The sequence below is a fragment of the Pogoniulus pusillus genome, chromosome 7 (assembly GCF_015220805.1).
Source record: "Pogoniulus pusillus isolate bPogPus1 chromosome 7, bPogPus1.pri, whole genome shotgun sequence".
Classification (NCBI taxonomy): Eukaryota; Metazoa; Chordata; class Aves; order Piciformes; family Lybiidae; genus Pogoniulus; species Pogoniulus pusillus.
The window spans coordinates 18,828,088-18,844,684 of NC_087270.1; the positions used below are offsets into that span (position 1 = coordinate 18,828,088).

Sequence of the window (16,597 nt, forward strand, 5' to 3'; positions counted from 1 at the left end):
TCACTTACCTTTTATTCCTCCAAGTGTCAAAATACACATGTGGAAATAGCCTTATTTTTACTGAGAGCATTGGAAACCATCTGAGTTCTGTAAACACAGCTCTCACAAGCAGGAGGTGAGAGTCTGTGACAGAAATACAGCACTTCCAACTGCACTGCATGAACCAGCATAAAAGTCAACTCACACTCCCACAGCTGCTTCCCAGAGCAGCAGCAAGTGTTGTTAAACCACACAGGAGCAAGCAGGACTCTGAAATAGTGAGAAGCAGGAGCATTTAGATGATCATCACTTTCTACCACTCACATTTCTAATGAGATTGACATTCTGTGGCTACAAACATTAACCAAAGCTAGTGCTAAAGCTTCCCAACCAAAATTAAAATATCAATGTGTATTAAAAGAAGCCAACCTTATAGGTCTGCTTCCTGGATCAGCAGTTTGTCTAACAAGAACTCGTGCAGTGTCTCTCTCAGGTTTCCTTACTAGTTTCCCAGTTCTTTGCCCACATTATATGTGCCCCTTTTAAAGGATGGTGCCAGGTAACTCTGATCCTCTAAATGAATGTTTGGTTTTGGGATCAATAACTCCTGTGGTTTCAGGAGCCAGGCACATCCAGCTGAGGAGAATGAGAACTGACAGCTGAAGAACAGATGCAGCTGGCAGTACTGACATGGTCCTCTCCTTCTCAAAGCCCAGCCTCATGCAAGGATTAAATAAAAAGCACAAGTACAATATTTGAATTATTTCAGCTTGAATAATTTAGGTCAGGATTTTCAAAGCCCTCTAGGGGTGAGTTACCGATTTCCCATTAAAATTAATTTTATTTAATTAATTTTAGTGGGTATTGAGTATCCAAATCCCTCAGAAAGCTTTGAAAATCTAAATTTCAATTGTTATTAGAAACCCGAGTAAGAAATTAGGCCCATTAATGTTCGCAAAGAAGTCAAGGGGAGTTTGGTACTGACGTCAACATGCACAAGACCTTTTCGCTAAAAAGCCTTCCTTCCCCTGCCCCCCCCCCCCCCCCCCCCCCCCTTTCTGGATAGGACTAAGTTAACCTCAGAGATGATATTCAATTCCTTCTATAACCCGTGCTCTTTTAGTTCCTTTCCTCTCAGGTCTAATTCTCTGTTTATATATTTTTTTCTATTCAATAGGAGGAATGTGTTTGTGCTTTACTGGGATTGCTTTGCCTCATTTGGCACAGTTGCAATTTCATTGGATTGAAATGCCACTCCAAGTGACTTTCGTACCCTGTGTAATACTTGTTTGGTTTTAACCTTCATGAAACAAATGGTGAGGCTTTCCACCCATGTAAAATACTGTGACTTCCAGTCATATAAGACTCCTGATCCCAGTGGATCCATATCTGTTTACATCAGTGGAGAATCCATTCTTACAATTTTACATTGTGGTTTACATCCTTCTGTTCCTCTCTAGGACATTTTTCCCAGCTTTAATAGTGAAGAAATTAACACATTAAATTATCTTGAGATACCAAGTTACTAAGAAAACCCTACATCATTATTAGACTTAAGTGGAAATAAGCCAAATTCTGTTTGATGCCAGTGGAGAGACAGTGTCTATATATGGCTAGTTACTTGTCTTAATGCTTTGTGACTTGTTCTGGAGCAAAGCAGAAGTGACCACACTGAAAACAAGGGTCCTCTTTCAAAGCTTTGCTTCATAAGGTCCCCTGGGGACAGAGACAAGGAACAGCACAGCAAGTGGTCCTCCTTCAGTGAGCATCAGGCTCTTGGGGTGATTGCTCTGTGTTCACTGGGGTTACTCATGATTTGCAACATCCATACCAGAAAGAAAAGTGTCCTTGAGGCTATACTCAGATTTCAGATTAATATCCAATGCCAAAGTGACAGGTGTCAGTTTCCTCAGCCTCTGGAAAAAGAAGTACTTGGACCTGGCTCTTAATACTTCTCTCCATCTCCTGTACTGTTACTAATAACTCTCCTATTTACTAATTAAAGTAATTATATCACCTAAAGTGACCTAATTCCAAGGCAATTGTAAGTGTAAGTAACTGATTTTCCACGGAAGGACACTTTTCCTCCTATATTAACGTACATAAATGCAAAATAATAACACTGTCTTTCTTTCTCTTGGATATCATTGGTGTCTTAGTAAGTGGATGTATTGTATTGTTTTTGAACCTTTAATGTTATAACTCTTCCTTTCTACATCACTACATCTTGTTTAAATTAATATATTTCAAACAAATTCCTTCTTTGTTTTACTCTTCCCATATTAGTAAACAACATCTTCAGCATCCAGAGCAGTATACATCCTTTCAACAATGCATCAGCTCAGATTAATGCATTGTAATGTCATTACTAATTCAATTCTACATGGTCATTTTTCATATTCTGTTGAAGACAAAAGCAAACAAAAATACAATTCATTCCACACTGTCATCCCTTTGTCCTGACCAGAACAACTCGATCGTGTTGAAGAAGGCATGAACCATATCAACCAAGACATGAAGGAGGCCGAGAAAAATTTAAAAGATTTAGGGAAATGCTGTGGCCTTTTCATATGTCCTTGTAACAAGTAGGTACTGGGTACCGGCTCTGCTATGTGGTGTCCAGTTTTTTTTTTGTCACAGTGAATGTCTGAAGTTTTTGTCTTTTTTTTCTTTGTCCTTTTCCATCTGCTTCATTCTGTGGGGATAAAATACTTGTGTTTAATCAGAACAACTGGAACGCATCGAAGAGGGAATGGACCAAATCAATAAGGACATGAAAGAAGCAGAAAAGAATTTGACGGACCTAGGAAAATTCTGTGGTCTTTGTGTCTGTCCATGTAACAAGTAGGTGCTGCCTGCCTCATCTCTTTGAGCACTTAAGGCTGATCTCAAAGGCCTTGTGAAGCTCATCCTTGCTAGGCACATGGACAGGATGAGCATGTGGCATGCAGAAAGAACGATTCTGGTTCAAATGCATTCATCTCATAGCATAGACAACCAACTGGGAGTTACTGTAGATGCATTAAAATCAGGCATACTGCAGTGAAAGCTTCACTGTTGACACCTTTTAATGGTAAAAGTTTCAACATTTTACACAAAGTGTACTGAGTGGTTCCATTTTCCAGTGAATAAAAACCCTGGGGCTACCTTATTCCTGGAGACCCTAAATTTTGAAGCATATTCTGACAATTGAGTTTGATAAATAAAACAAAACAGCAGGAAAAAAAATGCAGAAGAGGTCATAATAAACATTGCTCAAAAATATGGATGAAAATCATACCTTTTTTATTTTTTGTTTTTCATCAGAAATAGTCTTGATGAGATCATGAGTGAGATGTGATATTTCACAATTGGAACCCAACCTGAAACGGTTTTCATCCTGCCATAGGCAACAAATTTGGGAAAACCTGAAAACACCAAATTTCTCTCATTTGGGTAGCAGGTACACTAAGCAGAAATGTTGAAATGCATTGAATTTGCTTGCATGCCATCACAGTTGAACGAAATTGTCCTTCAAGTAATGCAAAGCTTGTTCTAAATGCCTAACGAAAATGCAGTGTGCGGTTGTGTGGGGATAAGAAATCTGGGACACAATGGACCAAACAGAAGGCCTTGAGGAATCATGAATCCAGACTGCAGTGAGTAGGCAGGTGACCAGGATACAGTGAAAATATGCATAAATGGTTAGCCAGAAGCTGCTCAGGAACCAAAGCAAAGAACAGTGGCTCTGTAGTATTACACTCTCTTTCTGCATGGCACAGATACTTGTTTGCATCCAGGGCCTGATCCTACCACGATTATCAAGACTTAAGGAAAGAGTCATGGAGCTCAGTGGTCATTTTGCCAGAAATTAGAACGATAGGACTGGGTTTCTGTCTTACCAGTCATCACTTATTTTGAAGTTAATTCCCCTGGAACACAACGCAAATACAGTGCAGATAGTATCAGTTTTGCTCCTGTGTTCCAAGCCATGAGTACTTTAGTGTAGTAAGTGTATTGCCTAGAATGTGTGCACTATAATCTTGGTGTGTACACTGTGAAAGAGGCAATAAGGAACTGAAAGAGGCATACACACACAGAGCCTTTGTCAGTGAAACACGCTGTGATTGGTTATCAGCTCATGCAGTCTTTAGCTCTGCTGTCACGCACCAGAGGACGCAGAGCTGCAGGTACAAGAGAATACAGCAGGAACTTCACTTCTCCCTCTCTCTAAAAGCTGTAGCAATTTAAAGAGGCACGCTGTCCTGGATTGCTGCTTCTGGAGAAACTTGGCACAATACCTACATCAAAATTTCACCCTTGAAGCACAAAAATTTCAATGTATTTTGCAGGAATCACATTTTTTTTTCAGAGTATCTTAAATATTCTGTACTGCTCAGAACTGACATCCAGACCTGTGGCATGGGTGGGATTGGCACTTGACACATCTACCACTTTGACAGCAGAATCTGGAAATCAATACATAGAAGAACAGAGAGATACTGCACACATTTGATATGGGGGATGTTAATTTGGAAAGGTGTCTCTTCACTGCTTCAAGGCAATAGTCTGACCTCCGGAGTGTGCAGCCAGATCTCATAAACTAGGATTGCTAATCAGAAACAGAGTATGGATGAACAAGGCTTTTAGAGCCCATTCATTGAATCACTATGCCAGGACTCAACTAGTACAAATATTCTGAGAAGTAAAGTATAGGAGAGAATTTCATACAGTTCTGGGTATCAGTATCACCATGATCCTTTAATGCTCTTCTGGCCAGTGGTAGATAAACAGTCTACATTTTTAAAATATTATCCATTTCACACACAACTGCACTCTAACATACAGAACAAATACAACTCTGTGAGCCCTACAGTCTTAAGAGACCCAAAATGTCCACAACATGAAACACTGACCAATGTGCATCCAAAAGGACAGCTGCAATTAATCACAAGCAGACCCAGATTCCACTTGTTGACTTTAATGGGAGGTTCACAAGAAAATTAAGATCAAGTTATGGGTGCATAAAATAATTCACTTCAAAGCTGCACAGGACAAAAGAATGGGGGGAAAAAAACAGATGTATGTGCACAAGAAAACTACATTCACTCATTTCTACAAGCTATGCATAGTTTCAGAGAACTAAGAACAAATAAGTCAACCACCATCATTTTCAGTTTTCACAAACAATAATAGGAAACAAGCTACAAAACAGATGAGTAGGAAAGATTTTCATCATCTATGTTTTAATTCTATATTGGAGCATGCAACACATCTTCAGGCTCTATAGAAGCTGAGCTGCTTCAGGGGGCATGGAGAGAATGCAACACTAGAGATGAGCTTGTTGCATCCTTTCCCAAATCCCTCAGAAGTACATTCAGTTTCTCCCCCAGAATCCAAGACACAGGGCTGTTTATATGACTGACTGAAGCTGAATGAAGAACAAGGAAACCAGAGACCTGAACAGCTTTGTTGGAAACTTCTCCATTTCTGGAATAAAATGAAAGATCTATACCTACAGATCCCAGACACTCACACTCTACCATTAAAGTGTTCAGTCTCATCTGTCAATACCAATGACAGCAAAAAAGTATGCTGCACATGTTAGTCTGCCACTGACAGTATGCCTGGATTTTAATTTTCTATCCAGGGCAGCTCAGTCAAAAATGGCTCTCTTAAAGCGAATGTAGCTGTCATAAATAACAGATACAACAAATTTCTAGGCTATTTAAAAGTCCTGTGGTTTAAAGCTCCTGAAGGAAGTGATGATCCATTTTTGCCTGTCTTGCTTATTGTGAAGGCTGTTACTGCTGATGCATTAAGAGTATGATGAACTATTGGGGCAACTGTGCTTAGTGAGAATGCTTCAGTTCTTATTCATGCCTGTAGCTGGTGCATGAAGGAAAATGTAGAAAAATTTCCCTTTCTGATGCTAGATTGCTTGTATCTTCTCTTTTCTCCTGCACTCATTTCACTTCTGCCTATTTTACTTTTTGTCTCTGTGGACAAAGGTTTGTACATCAACTGTCGATGTATGATTAACTATTTTCAAGTACCGATATATTATTTGAAAAGTCTGATGAATTCTATGATCTCTATTCAAAAATTATTCCCAAATCACCTTGGATAAAGTTAGTGGCTTTTAATGCCTATTATGCCACATATATGTTAAAAAAAGTCAACCAAAGCCAAATCTTCTGCATTGTAAAACGTTAAAGTCCAGCCAAATCCATTTTTCTCTAAGAGGGTGTGTTGCTGTGATGTGATGTACACACTATACTTGGCAGTTCTGGTTTTATGTCTGTCTGCCAATACGTTCTCTATGTTTGATGTCAAAACATATGTGTCACTGAAATGAAACAATGTTTTCTACTTATCTGTATTTCTTCTTTTCTTCTATGTTCTTTTCCTTTTTTTTCTTTTTTTTTTTTTTTTTTTTTTTTTCCTCTCTTCCTTTCTGGAAATAAGTGAACATCCAAATACCTGTGTGCATTGTTGTAGACTTGACAATTGCAATTCACCCTATTGGAAAACAAACTTCTAACCATTACAGTTGTTGTGGCAGTAAAGTGAAAAATCAAAACCCAAACGCCTCCTTTTATTCTGGGTTATGATATATCGGTATATAATCAATGACCCTTTATCTGAAAACTCATTTGCTTGATTCAGCTTTTAGCTTGGAGAAGTAAAGAGTTTTGCACTTGTCCTTATCCACTTGATGCTTTGTTACTCATCATCTTTTTTGCACAGGCTTAAATCAAGTGATGCTTACAAAAAAGCCTGGGGTAATAATCAGGATGGTGTCGTAGCCAGCCAGCCTGCACGTGTTGTAGATGAACGGGAGCAGATGGCCATCAGTGGTGGCTTTATCCGCAGGTGAGCATTTTTATGCACTGTTTTCTCTCTATTCTCCTCATCTCTGATATATTTAGATCTCTTCCATATGGTCATGAGTTCTGTGATTCTCATTAACTCCTTCAGTGGTGCTGGCTAATGTGGTGGAGCCAGTGTTTATCACCAAGTAGTGGGAGCTCAGAAGTATGTTGGTGACAATTAAGACAGGATGCTTACTGCATCCACTGGCTTCCCCTGGCTCTTTGGGTGCTTGTCTGGGCTAGGGCAAAGGATAATTACATTGCTGGAAATGCTGAAAGTCAAGGTCTTAGCCCTCAGAACCAGAATATGCTTGAAAACATGGCCCTAAACCTTCCTCATTAGAACTGCTCAGATTTGGGAAATAATAAAATAGAAATAATACCTATGTATTTATTTCACATCAACAGTGTGAGGCTGCAGGCTGTCACAGCCAGTCAGAACTGTCCTTTGTCCCCCAGATACCTGGCATGAACAATGCACCTTTTCTGGGGGCTTCTTTATGTGTCTCATTAATGACAGTTGTAAAATGCCTCAGAGATGAAATGTTAGGTAAATACTAGTTTATTACTTTTATGTCTCAAGATACATAGTGTTCATTATCCATCCTTGCCAGAAGATGTACCAAACCACCTGGCACCCCTTCCTTTCTTTTCAAAAGGAAAAAAGCCAGAGGCTCCCTGCCAAAGTACCAAGCCAAGTACAGAACCTGGAGCACACAATTAACTAGAGGTACACTGCTTCCCTGCTTGTATCTATCCAGAAAACCTCACCAAACAGAAACGATGTCCCACTGATCAACTGCTGTAAACCCATAGCTATGGAGAAACAATGATGCTGTAGTGGCAAGCGGTGGGCACTCAGATGAAAGCCTGTTTGAAACACCCAGCTAGACAAATGGCACCCAAGCTGCAAAGTTTCCACAGCACACAGGGACCCAGCAATGAGTACACACTTATTACAGTGCTTATAGAACATGTATTTAGATGACAATGCTATCAGATGAATGGCTAGAGGCATACCAGTAGGCAAAGCTTTGATCTCTGAAGATTAAGGACAGTGGATTAATAAGTAATTATCTTTCCAAAACCTATTACCCACTTACTTTCTTGGCTGGTGGGACAAAGGGAAATCAATGTGCTAGAGACAATGCCATCATGCAATCTGGAGTGTGGGATGCAGTTGCTATGTAAGCTTGCTGGGTCTGCCATTCTTTTTTTTTTTTTTTTTTTTTTTTAAATTTCTGGAAGGCAGCCACACCAAGATGGGGGCTGGGGCATGATAACAGAACAGCAGCAGGGGAAGTTGTGCTACACCATAACTGTTCTGCAAATAGCCTGTAGCATCCTGTTGGCACCTACATGAACATAAATTGCACGAGAGGCTCAAGTAGTGATTTTCTGAGTGGGACTCAGAGACCTTGTTTTTCCCAGTGTACAGTCACCCCATGCTCCATCAGTCAGTGAAGCACTGAACTGGGCCTTGGCTCAAGCACAAGTATTTTCTTCCAAAAACCGTGCAACTGAAAAGACAGTGCTACAAATGAGACAGAAAAGATCCTTATGAAAACCGGCAAATCTGAGAAAAGCTGCTTCTGTCATTTTCCAGAAACAGTAAATAGTTCATCAGGATGTAAAGTCAGGATTTTCACAGATGAAGCAGTTTCATTGAGCCCCAAGCGTATGATGTGATAGTACCCATTAGCTTTCTGTACTGCAACTATAGTTTCAATTCCACCAATCTCCAGCATTTTTCATGTACTCTAACTAAGTACAGGTGTAACCGAGCACCTTTTTGTTCTTGATGTGGGATGGACCACCACTAGCAGAGAGGTGCAGCATGTGCTACACACAAGCTCAACCTGCAACACGTCTAGGAGGAGCAGACATAAGAAGTATAAATAGAGCAGTGATGAACCCAGACAATCCCAACAACCAGAAACTAAATGTGTAATGATTTACAGGCTAGCTGCTTGTTAATCCCTTTTCTTCAGAGCTGAGCAAAGCACCATGCTCCTCAGGTGACAAGAGAAGGACACAGGAGAGGTTTCAGATGAAGCAGAGTTTCAAGGAGAAACCTCCTCTGCCTCTGCTTTAAATGATTGCTTTTTGCTGCCAGGGTAACAAATGATGCCCGGGAAAATGAAATGGATGAGAACCTTGAGCAGGTCAGTGGCATCATTGGCAACTTACGTCACATGGCCCTGGACATGGGCAATGAGATCGACACACAGAATCGCCAGATTGACAGGATCATGGAGAAGGTAAGAGATATCATTTCTAAGAGGATCCCAAAAGGGGCTGTGTTTTCCTTTCTACCAGCTGTGCATGCTGCAGTTTTAATTCATCTCAGAGAAGGACAAGGGACAAAAAAAGCTGCTAGAGCTCCTTTCTCTTCTCCCTCCAAATCATTGGGCCACAGAAGAACTTGCTGCTGTGGATCTTCAATAACCTTCAGTACAGGTCAGGTTGGACCCACACTTGGGTTTGCAGGACAAGAGCTGATAACAGGCCCCATTAGCACAAATCAGAATTCTTTCTGCAACAATTCCGGGAAAAGAGAAGTGCCCTGAATTGTGCAGAAGTGCAGGGCTTGGATCTGAATGTCCCTGCACTTCCTGGCAAGTTTTAAGCTTTCTTGGGCTATCCTTCCCCCAGAAATTCTAAAAGCAATTGAGTCTTGGATAACTTGTTTGGAGGACTAGTCTCAAAAAGAAGATAGGGATTTATTAAGAAAGGCTTTGCTGCATGGCAACAGTGCAGCCAGTCTTCTTGCACTATCTGATTATAACCACATTCAAACAGAGAGCTACCAGCTCTATCAGGCTGTGTCTATCTCTCTCTCTTTATACACACATTTATATAAAAATAACCGAGGATCAGCATTTCTGTTGCAAATTTGCAATCTAAAAAAGACAGAGAGCACAATTCTAGTGCCAGACCTGCATTGCAGATTTCTGAAGCAGATATCAGCACCCTCCAAACCATGGCTGGGAACTCACTGCCATCTTCAGATCCTAAGATCTGCAAGCCATCTGCATTCCTACTGGCAGAGCTCCAGGCACAGACAGGCTGAAGCGACATAAGAGGCTAGATCTTCATCTGGTGTAAAATCAGTACAAGACTCGACTTCAGCTAAGATTTATACAACCCCAGGATCTAACCCTATGACTTACATGTGCTGCTGAGAGTTAATGCTGACCTTAAGTGGTAGAGCTTGCTCTCTTGAGCCTTTTTACACGTGCAAGCCTTCTCACATGAGCAGGATGTCCATGCCTATTTCCTATGTCAACTAACTACATCAGAGCCTAGAGAAAACAAATAAGGAAAATACTGCTCTGAGAGATTCAATCAGGTAAATTTCCTCATTGGAGTTTGATTCCAGAGACAACCAAGTGAAGTATACATTGACTTAAAGGTGGGAAGATTATGTCTGACAGAAAAACAGGCACATGGTTTTGCATTGATTGAAATTTTTGTTTCACAAAGCTGCATCTGTTAGTTTGACTGTATTGGAAAAAAACTCCAGCATTTCTGCAATGCCATTCTGCATCATTTCATACTTCCGGGAAAAATAAGAGCATGGAGGGGAAGGATTTACTACTATTATTTATACAAAAAGAACTAGTAGGTATCTATCTCCATTGTGAGAAAGTGGTAGATTATACAGCCTACATCACAACTACCTTTAAATAAGAAGCCTTATAAGAAGACATATATAATTTACATAGAGCAAGTGCAAGGACTTGTGTTATTACATGTTACCGGCTCCCCTACTCAAGGCATACAATATAGTGGCTGTAGCCATGCCCGTGTATAGAAATCAGATGTGTCCTACCCATGCCTACAAGACACTACCCCACACTACAGCAGACCAGGATGCTGTTTGGTTGAGGTTTGCAAACATCTGTATTTTGAAAACCTTGAGAAGGCACTTAGTACACATAGCTAAATCTCTAGGCAGTGTTGAGAGCAGTTGGGTAACTGAAGGATTGGCCTTCTACAGCTATATATTTTCTTACAGATTTAGGCATTCCATACAGCAACAGAAAATCAACACCACAAGCTAGTGCGACTTGTTACATTCAGCCTCAAAGTCAGGCCTTATCAGGGTAGAGTGTTCAGCTAAACAACAGTGACACATTTCTGAAAGATGGCCTCGCACTCAGTAGACAAAGGGTTATGAAAGCAGCGCAAAACCAAGACAGTGTCCAGTTTTACTGAAAATCTGCCATATTTCTCTGAGTAAAGACATACAGTAATGAGATACTAGAAAAAGAAATGCAATTTTCTGTCTATAAAGGACAGAAATGTCAGTTAGCTGACTAATAACTGAAACCACAAATGCACACGCATCCATTTTGCAGTGAAATGTGCCAACAGACCATCATCCCTAGATGGTAGTGCTGGAGCTGCTTTTTTTTCCTGAGAAGCTAGAACTTTGGGATTTTGATCAATGATGATCATTAGAAAGACCTTTGGCCAACACACTTTGCAAAAGTTGGGGTGCATCAAAAGCTAATGCAAATGCACCCAAAGCATTTATGTTCTCTGTGTGCATGCATCCAAACACATTGCAGAACAACTTTATAAATGTAAAGACGTAACCTGATTTATCCATGGTAATCAGGATAGCAATGAAGAAAAGGCTTTATCCCTTGCTCAGATCAGAGAGAAAGCGACCAAAACTGAAATGATTATGTTATGAATAGGTTAAATGGCCCAGATATTATCATCAGAAGACCCTGCCCCTAAAGTGAGTCATAAATAGGAGGCTGGGAGGAAAGTGGGAAGAAAAGCTTAAAGCACTCTATTTTCCCCTAGATGGGAAGGTCTGCATATGGACTCTAACTGATTTTGATGCAAGATCACTCACCAGACTCAGACTTTAATAATCCTATTTATAAACATGTTTCATCAATATAAATCAATATTCAAGCATTTAATGACAAATATAAGTGCTTCCAAAGCCATTAATTGGTGTTTTAGGTAGTTGGCAAAAGCACACAAAACTGTGCTGTGATAGACAAGGTCAAACTTCTGGCTAAATCAAAGATGTGGCTTATAATAAGAAACTATGCTGATTTATGCTTTTTGAAGATCTGGCACACACCTCTGTACTAAAAATATAATTCCACATAGCATTTTTCTAAACAGTTACGGAGAAAAGCCTAAGACATTTAAGAATTATTGCACAACAATATAACTGTTTTAAAGGCTTTTTAAGTATATGCAGGAAAGTTGCTTCACCATTCTGTCTTTGCAAATTGATGAATTAAAATAAATTTGTACAATAAAGATACGTACAGAGGTGTGAGAACAGTAACCAAAACTAACAAAATATGGCCATCAAGCCATAGAGAGTCTGCTATTTGAGTTCATTCCTTTAAAGCAGTAACAAAATTCCCATCTTTTCTATAGGTCTGATTTCAAAAGTTGAAAACATTTTCTATCTAGCTCCTGTGCTAGCATAATCTAGTGTAGCAACATAGTTTTAATGGAGTTTTGCCAGTTTTTGTCAGTTAAAACAGTGTCTGTAGTCTCCAAAACTAACTTCTGCAGAGCTACAGAAAGCCATGGTAAAAGTGTCTTCTCAGTTAAAAAGAACTTCTAAACCTCACAAGTTTTATTAATGACATTTTATAGCCATGGCAAATGTTACCCCACAGAAGACAGTGAAGGCAATGGTTCAGCCTGAGCTGGACTAAATTCCAATTTGATTGCTCCAAACCGTAGAATCCTTTCCTTCCAGTTTATACTGCTGCCCAATGAGTGAGGCTACCCTGTCTTGCAAGGTCACATGGAAATTCATTTAAGAGGAAGGAATAAGGGCATCACTCCTAGCTATTCTCTTCCTCCACATGTAGAGCAAAGAGATCCAGACTGCCTACAGCAGATAATCCAGCTTCTCTTCTCCAGCAATTCTCTAGACTCACAAAAATTTTAGTTTTGCTTACATGCCTGCTGATCTAAATTAGAATGAAGTTTGGGTTGACTGAACACTGGAGCTATTCACCAGTGAAATCCATGCATACATCACCAGATCTCCTTCTGTCATCCATTACCATCAGCACGACTAGCACTAATCAGTAGCATCAGCTACAGATTTGGCACAGCACCTACAAGAGTTCAGCAACCCTGAATACAAACATGAAAGCTCTACTCAAGGGCTACCTGAAGCATCACAAAGAAAGAAAAAAAAAAAAACAAAAAACCCACAACCACTGTAATTTTCTTTTGATTATCTAATACAATTGTGAAAAACAGCTCTCTGGTATTTTCAAGCTTCTTTTTGTTCTTGACCTAGCCAAAACTAGGGAAGAGGGAAGTGTGCACCAAGCATTAGAGATGTTTTCTCTTTCCACCCTGTATCCAACTGTTTCTTTCTTTTGTTCTTTCCTAGGCTGATTCCAACAAAACCAGGATTGATGAAGCCAACCAGCGTGCAACAAAGATGCTGGGCAGTGGTTAAATGCAGCAAAGTGCATTTCCTTTTACCACTGTCCAACAGGGCAGTACTTTCATGCTTTTATCATGGTATTTACCTACTAGGTTTGCACACATGCACATATCAGCCCCATTGTAAATGTTGTCCTGTGTAGTTTGTCAGCTTTCCAAAAATAATACTTGTAATTTTTTTTTTCTAGCTATCTTTCTTTCCAAAGGTTGTACATAGTGCTGATTTGATGGCTATAGCTCACTATGATGTTTTCTGGGATTTTTCCTTTCCTTGTTTCTGTTTATAATTCCTTTCCTTTTCTCCCTCTTCTCATTTTGTTTTGTTCTCTTGTTATTTTATTCTTTTTTAAAATAATGTTTGCTGAATGACAACACTGTTGGAATGCTAAACGTGCTGTTAACCTTTAAATATACAGTATTGTTCTTGTAAAACGGTGACATTCCACAGAGCTACTGCCATGCTCCTGTCTTTGGGTATCATGATGTTTAAGCACTTACACCTGCTGTCTTCAGTTCCTCATCTCCATCATCTGTTGTTATGATTTCATGATTATACAATGTGGAATTATATTACTATAACAAGCATTGCACTAAAAAGTGATGTGATTTATGCATTTATGCATGAGGAATAAATAGACTTTTAGAGTCCTATTTAAACAAGATTTTTCCCATGGCAGTAGCACACCAACAATGACAACAAAAGCATGCTCAGTATTTGGACTCTTTTGGGACTATGTTATACCAGCAAGTTTGCAGTTGTGCCACTTTTTTCTTGTTGATATATATATAGTTATTAATCATGATCATTTTTTTTTATTATAAAGAAAAAAAGGAGGGATTTGGCACTCATCATTTAGCCATTGCCAGCAAAATAAAAGCTTGGCTGAAAATATGTCAAAGACAAAAAGAAATAAGTGTATTATATCGGGTTTGTCTGCTGCTTTTGAAGACTATCTTTTGGAGGAAATGACTACCATATGAAATGGTGCAAAGATATGTAATTTTTATAAGGCTCTCTCTTACTAGTCGCTATCCCCCTGTGGTTTGTTATCAGTACAGTTCTCTGTTGCTTACCTAGAGCTATGCACACCAAATCGCTGAGATGTTTAGTAGCTGACTTAAATTAAAAAAAAATTAAAAATTCTAAATGAATGAAATCTAGATAAACTGTGAGATAAATATCATTTACAGCATGTAATATGAAATTCCTTATGTCTCCTGTCAGTTTGTGAAGTGATTGACATTTTGTAGCTAGTTTAAAAATTATTAAAAATGATAGATCTCGGAATCCATGCTTGCTTTATCCATTTGTTGCCCTATATGTCAGTGACAACTAGTTATTTGCCACTTACGTGGGAGAAGAAGTGTGAAGTCTAAAGACTCTTTACAAACTGCTTCCGTAGTACATGAGAAACTAAAGATTTCTGTTTGCAATACTGTATAAAAGCAGCTTACTCTACAACAAGCATTCCAAGTGAATATTATTTTGAGTAGTCTGGCTTGGATTGCTAAACACTGAATCAAAATATATTCTTTGTTCAAGGGAAAGAAAAACTGAAATAAATACTATGGTCCAGGCAGATACAGTTCCTTAGTCAATAAATTCTCTGCTCACAGTGAATCTAGTAAACTTGCTAATACACCTCTTTTTAGGGAACACTTTGAGCTACAGAGTTTCTGCAGTCTGCTAAGAATAACTTTCTCACATGACTAACAACAACTAGTATTTACTGCCAATGAAAACTGTCATCGTATTTTTCCAGGGTTTTTTTCTCTATATGGACAAATTATAATTAATTTGCCTGAGTGACAGTTCACTCATGTCTCACATGTCCCTGAGTCAAAATACACAAAAAACATAACTGCTGGCATAGTTAAAATTGTATGATAATGTAGACAAGATATTTTTCTTGAACAGCTTTTTATTTTTAGTACCTACTAAAAAATATTTATGCAAATATTTCCCTCTCACTATTTCAGACCAAAGACTATACCTCAAGCAAACATTTTTAATCTCCTGACCATTTCCAATTATATTCATGCAGAAGTTATAGTATTTGTGACAGCACTATCACTCTGCAATGTCCAAGCCTACTGAAAGAGAACAATAACTGTGATGGAAAATGTGTTCGTATAGAAACATACAAATACAAGAATATATGAGAAGGGCAAGAAAAAGAGCAAGAAAGTAACAAAGATGTAAATGAAGGTCTTACTCTTTTTGACAGGATTGCACCCTATCTGAAGAAGATCATAAGTCCAAAAGTCAAAAAGTTAATAAAAAATATAAGCCGTTTCTCTGAAGGAAGTCACTATGTTTTGACATCTGTTTTTGTCTTGAACAAAGATCAAAATCTAAGCTACTGGGGGTACAAAATGGAAGGTTTAAAGGATAGAAATACTGAAATGTTCTGTTGCATTTATCTTTGTATCCTCCCCCACTGTATGAAGGATAGCCTAGGAGCTGGCTGAGAATGACTGTAGTAAATAAGTCTGATGTTTTTGGAAATTGACTCTTCCAGGATTAATTATTCTTGAAATAATTCAAAGAAAGGCTTGATCTCATGTGGTTATTAGAACAATCCACTTCTGTATGTTAAGTTTTGTATGCACTAAATCCCTGATATGGCAGCTGACACAGTAGGGAAAAAAAGTTTTAGAAAGATGTTTAACCAGAATATTGCCTCAAATGTGGCATTTCCCATTTTTCTTCCCTTCCTCCTCTGGTTGCGCTCTGTCTTCCCTGATACGCTGCAGTCTTTCCCTGAGGCTAAGCAAGCACAGTGCAGAACTACCTGCCATGAGGCAAGGCTCACTGAAAGAAAAGTAACAGAGCTGGAGCTGGAATTACAACTCTTTTAAGATAAAATGGTCACACGGATTGTAGAAACAAAACACTTTGGTTTTCTGAAAGCAAAGTCTTATTTTCCTGGTAAGAAATTTCCTAATGACCATATTATATTTTCCTGTCAGTAACTATAGCAGTGCCATGTCTGTAGCAGTGCCATCTAGAAATTCAGATTTGAAAAGGGAAAAAAAAATTAAAAAGATGAGGGCATTTAGAAACAAAAAGCTTCATGAAATACAATTTATTTCTAGACTCAATGCAATTTTACCAACAGTTTGGTACATCACAGGATTCACACATTGGTGTTGGTTTGAGGTGGTCATATGGAAAACATTTTGTCGTATGCTCAGGTGCCACAGCTGAATAAACTACCCAGAAGGATTACTTAAAGTTTTGCTTGAAAACTGAAGTCTAACTGAAAGACAAAGTTCAGCTGAGCTTCACAAATCTGCAATTAATG

General features: G+C 38.9%; 1 protein-coding gene across 2 annotated transcripts in view; it reads left to right on the forward strand.

Annotated features, from left to right (window-relative positions):
- Positions 1 to 14,577, forward strand: part of SNAP25 (synaptosome associated protein 25) — a 68,165-nt gene extending 53,588 nt beyond the window's left edge. The window contains exons 5-8 of one of the 2 annotated variants that reach the window (XM_064146123.1): positions 2,447 to 2,564; positions 6,709 to 6,834; positions 8,950 to 9,094; positions 13,234 to 14,577. In XM_064146123.1, the coding sequence (XP_064002193.1) occupies positions 2,447 to 2,564; positions 6,709 to 6,834; positions 8,950 to 9,094; positions 13,234 to 13,302 (458 nt within the window). In that variant the 3' untranslated portion in view covers positions 13,303 to 14,577. Of the gene's footprint in view, positions 1 to 2,446; positions 2,565 to 2,705; positions 2,824 to 6,708; positions 6,835 to 8,949; positions 9,095 to 13,233 lie in introns of both variants that reach the window. The other variant, XM_064146122.1, reaches the window with a different exon arrangement.
- The last annotated feature ends 2,020 nt before the right edge of the window (positions 14,578 to 16,597 follow it).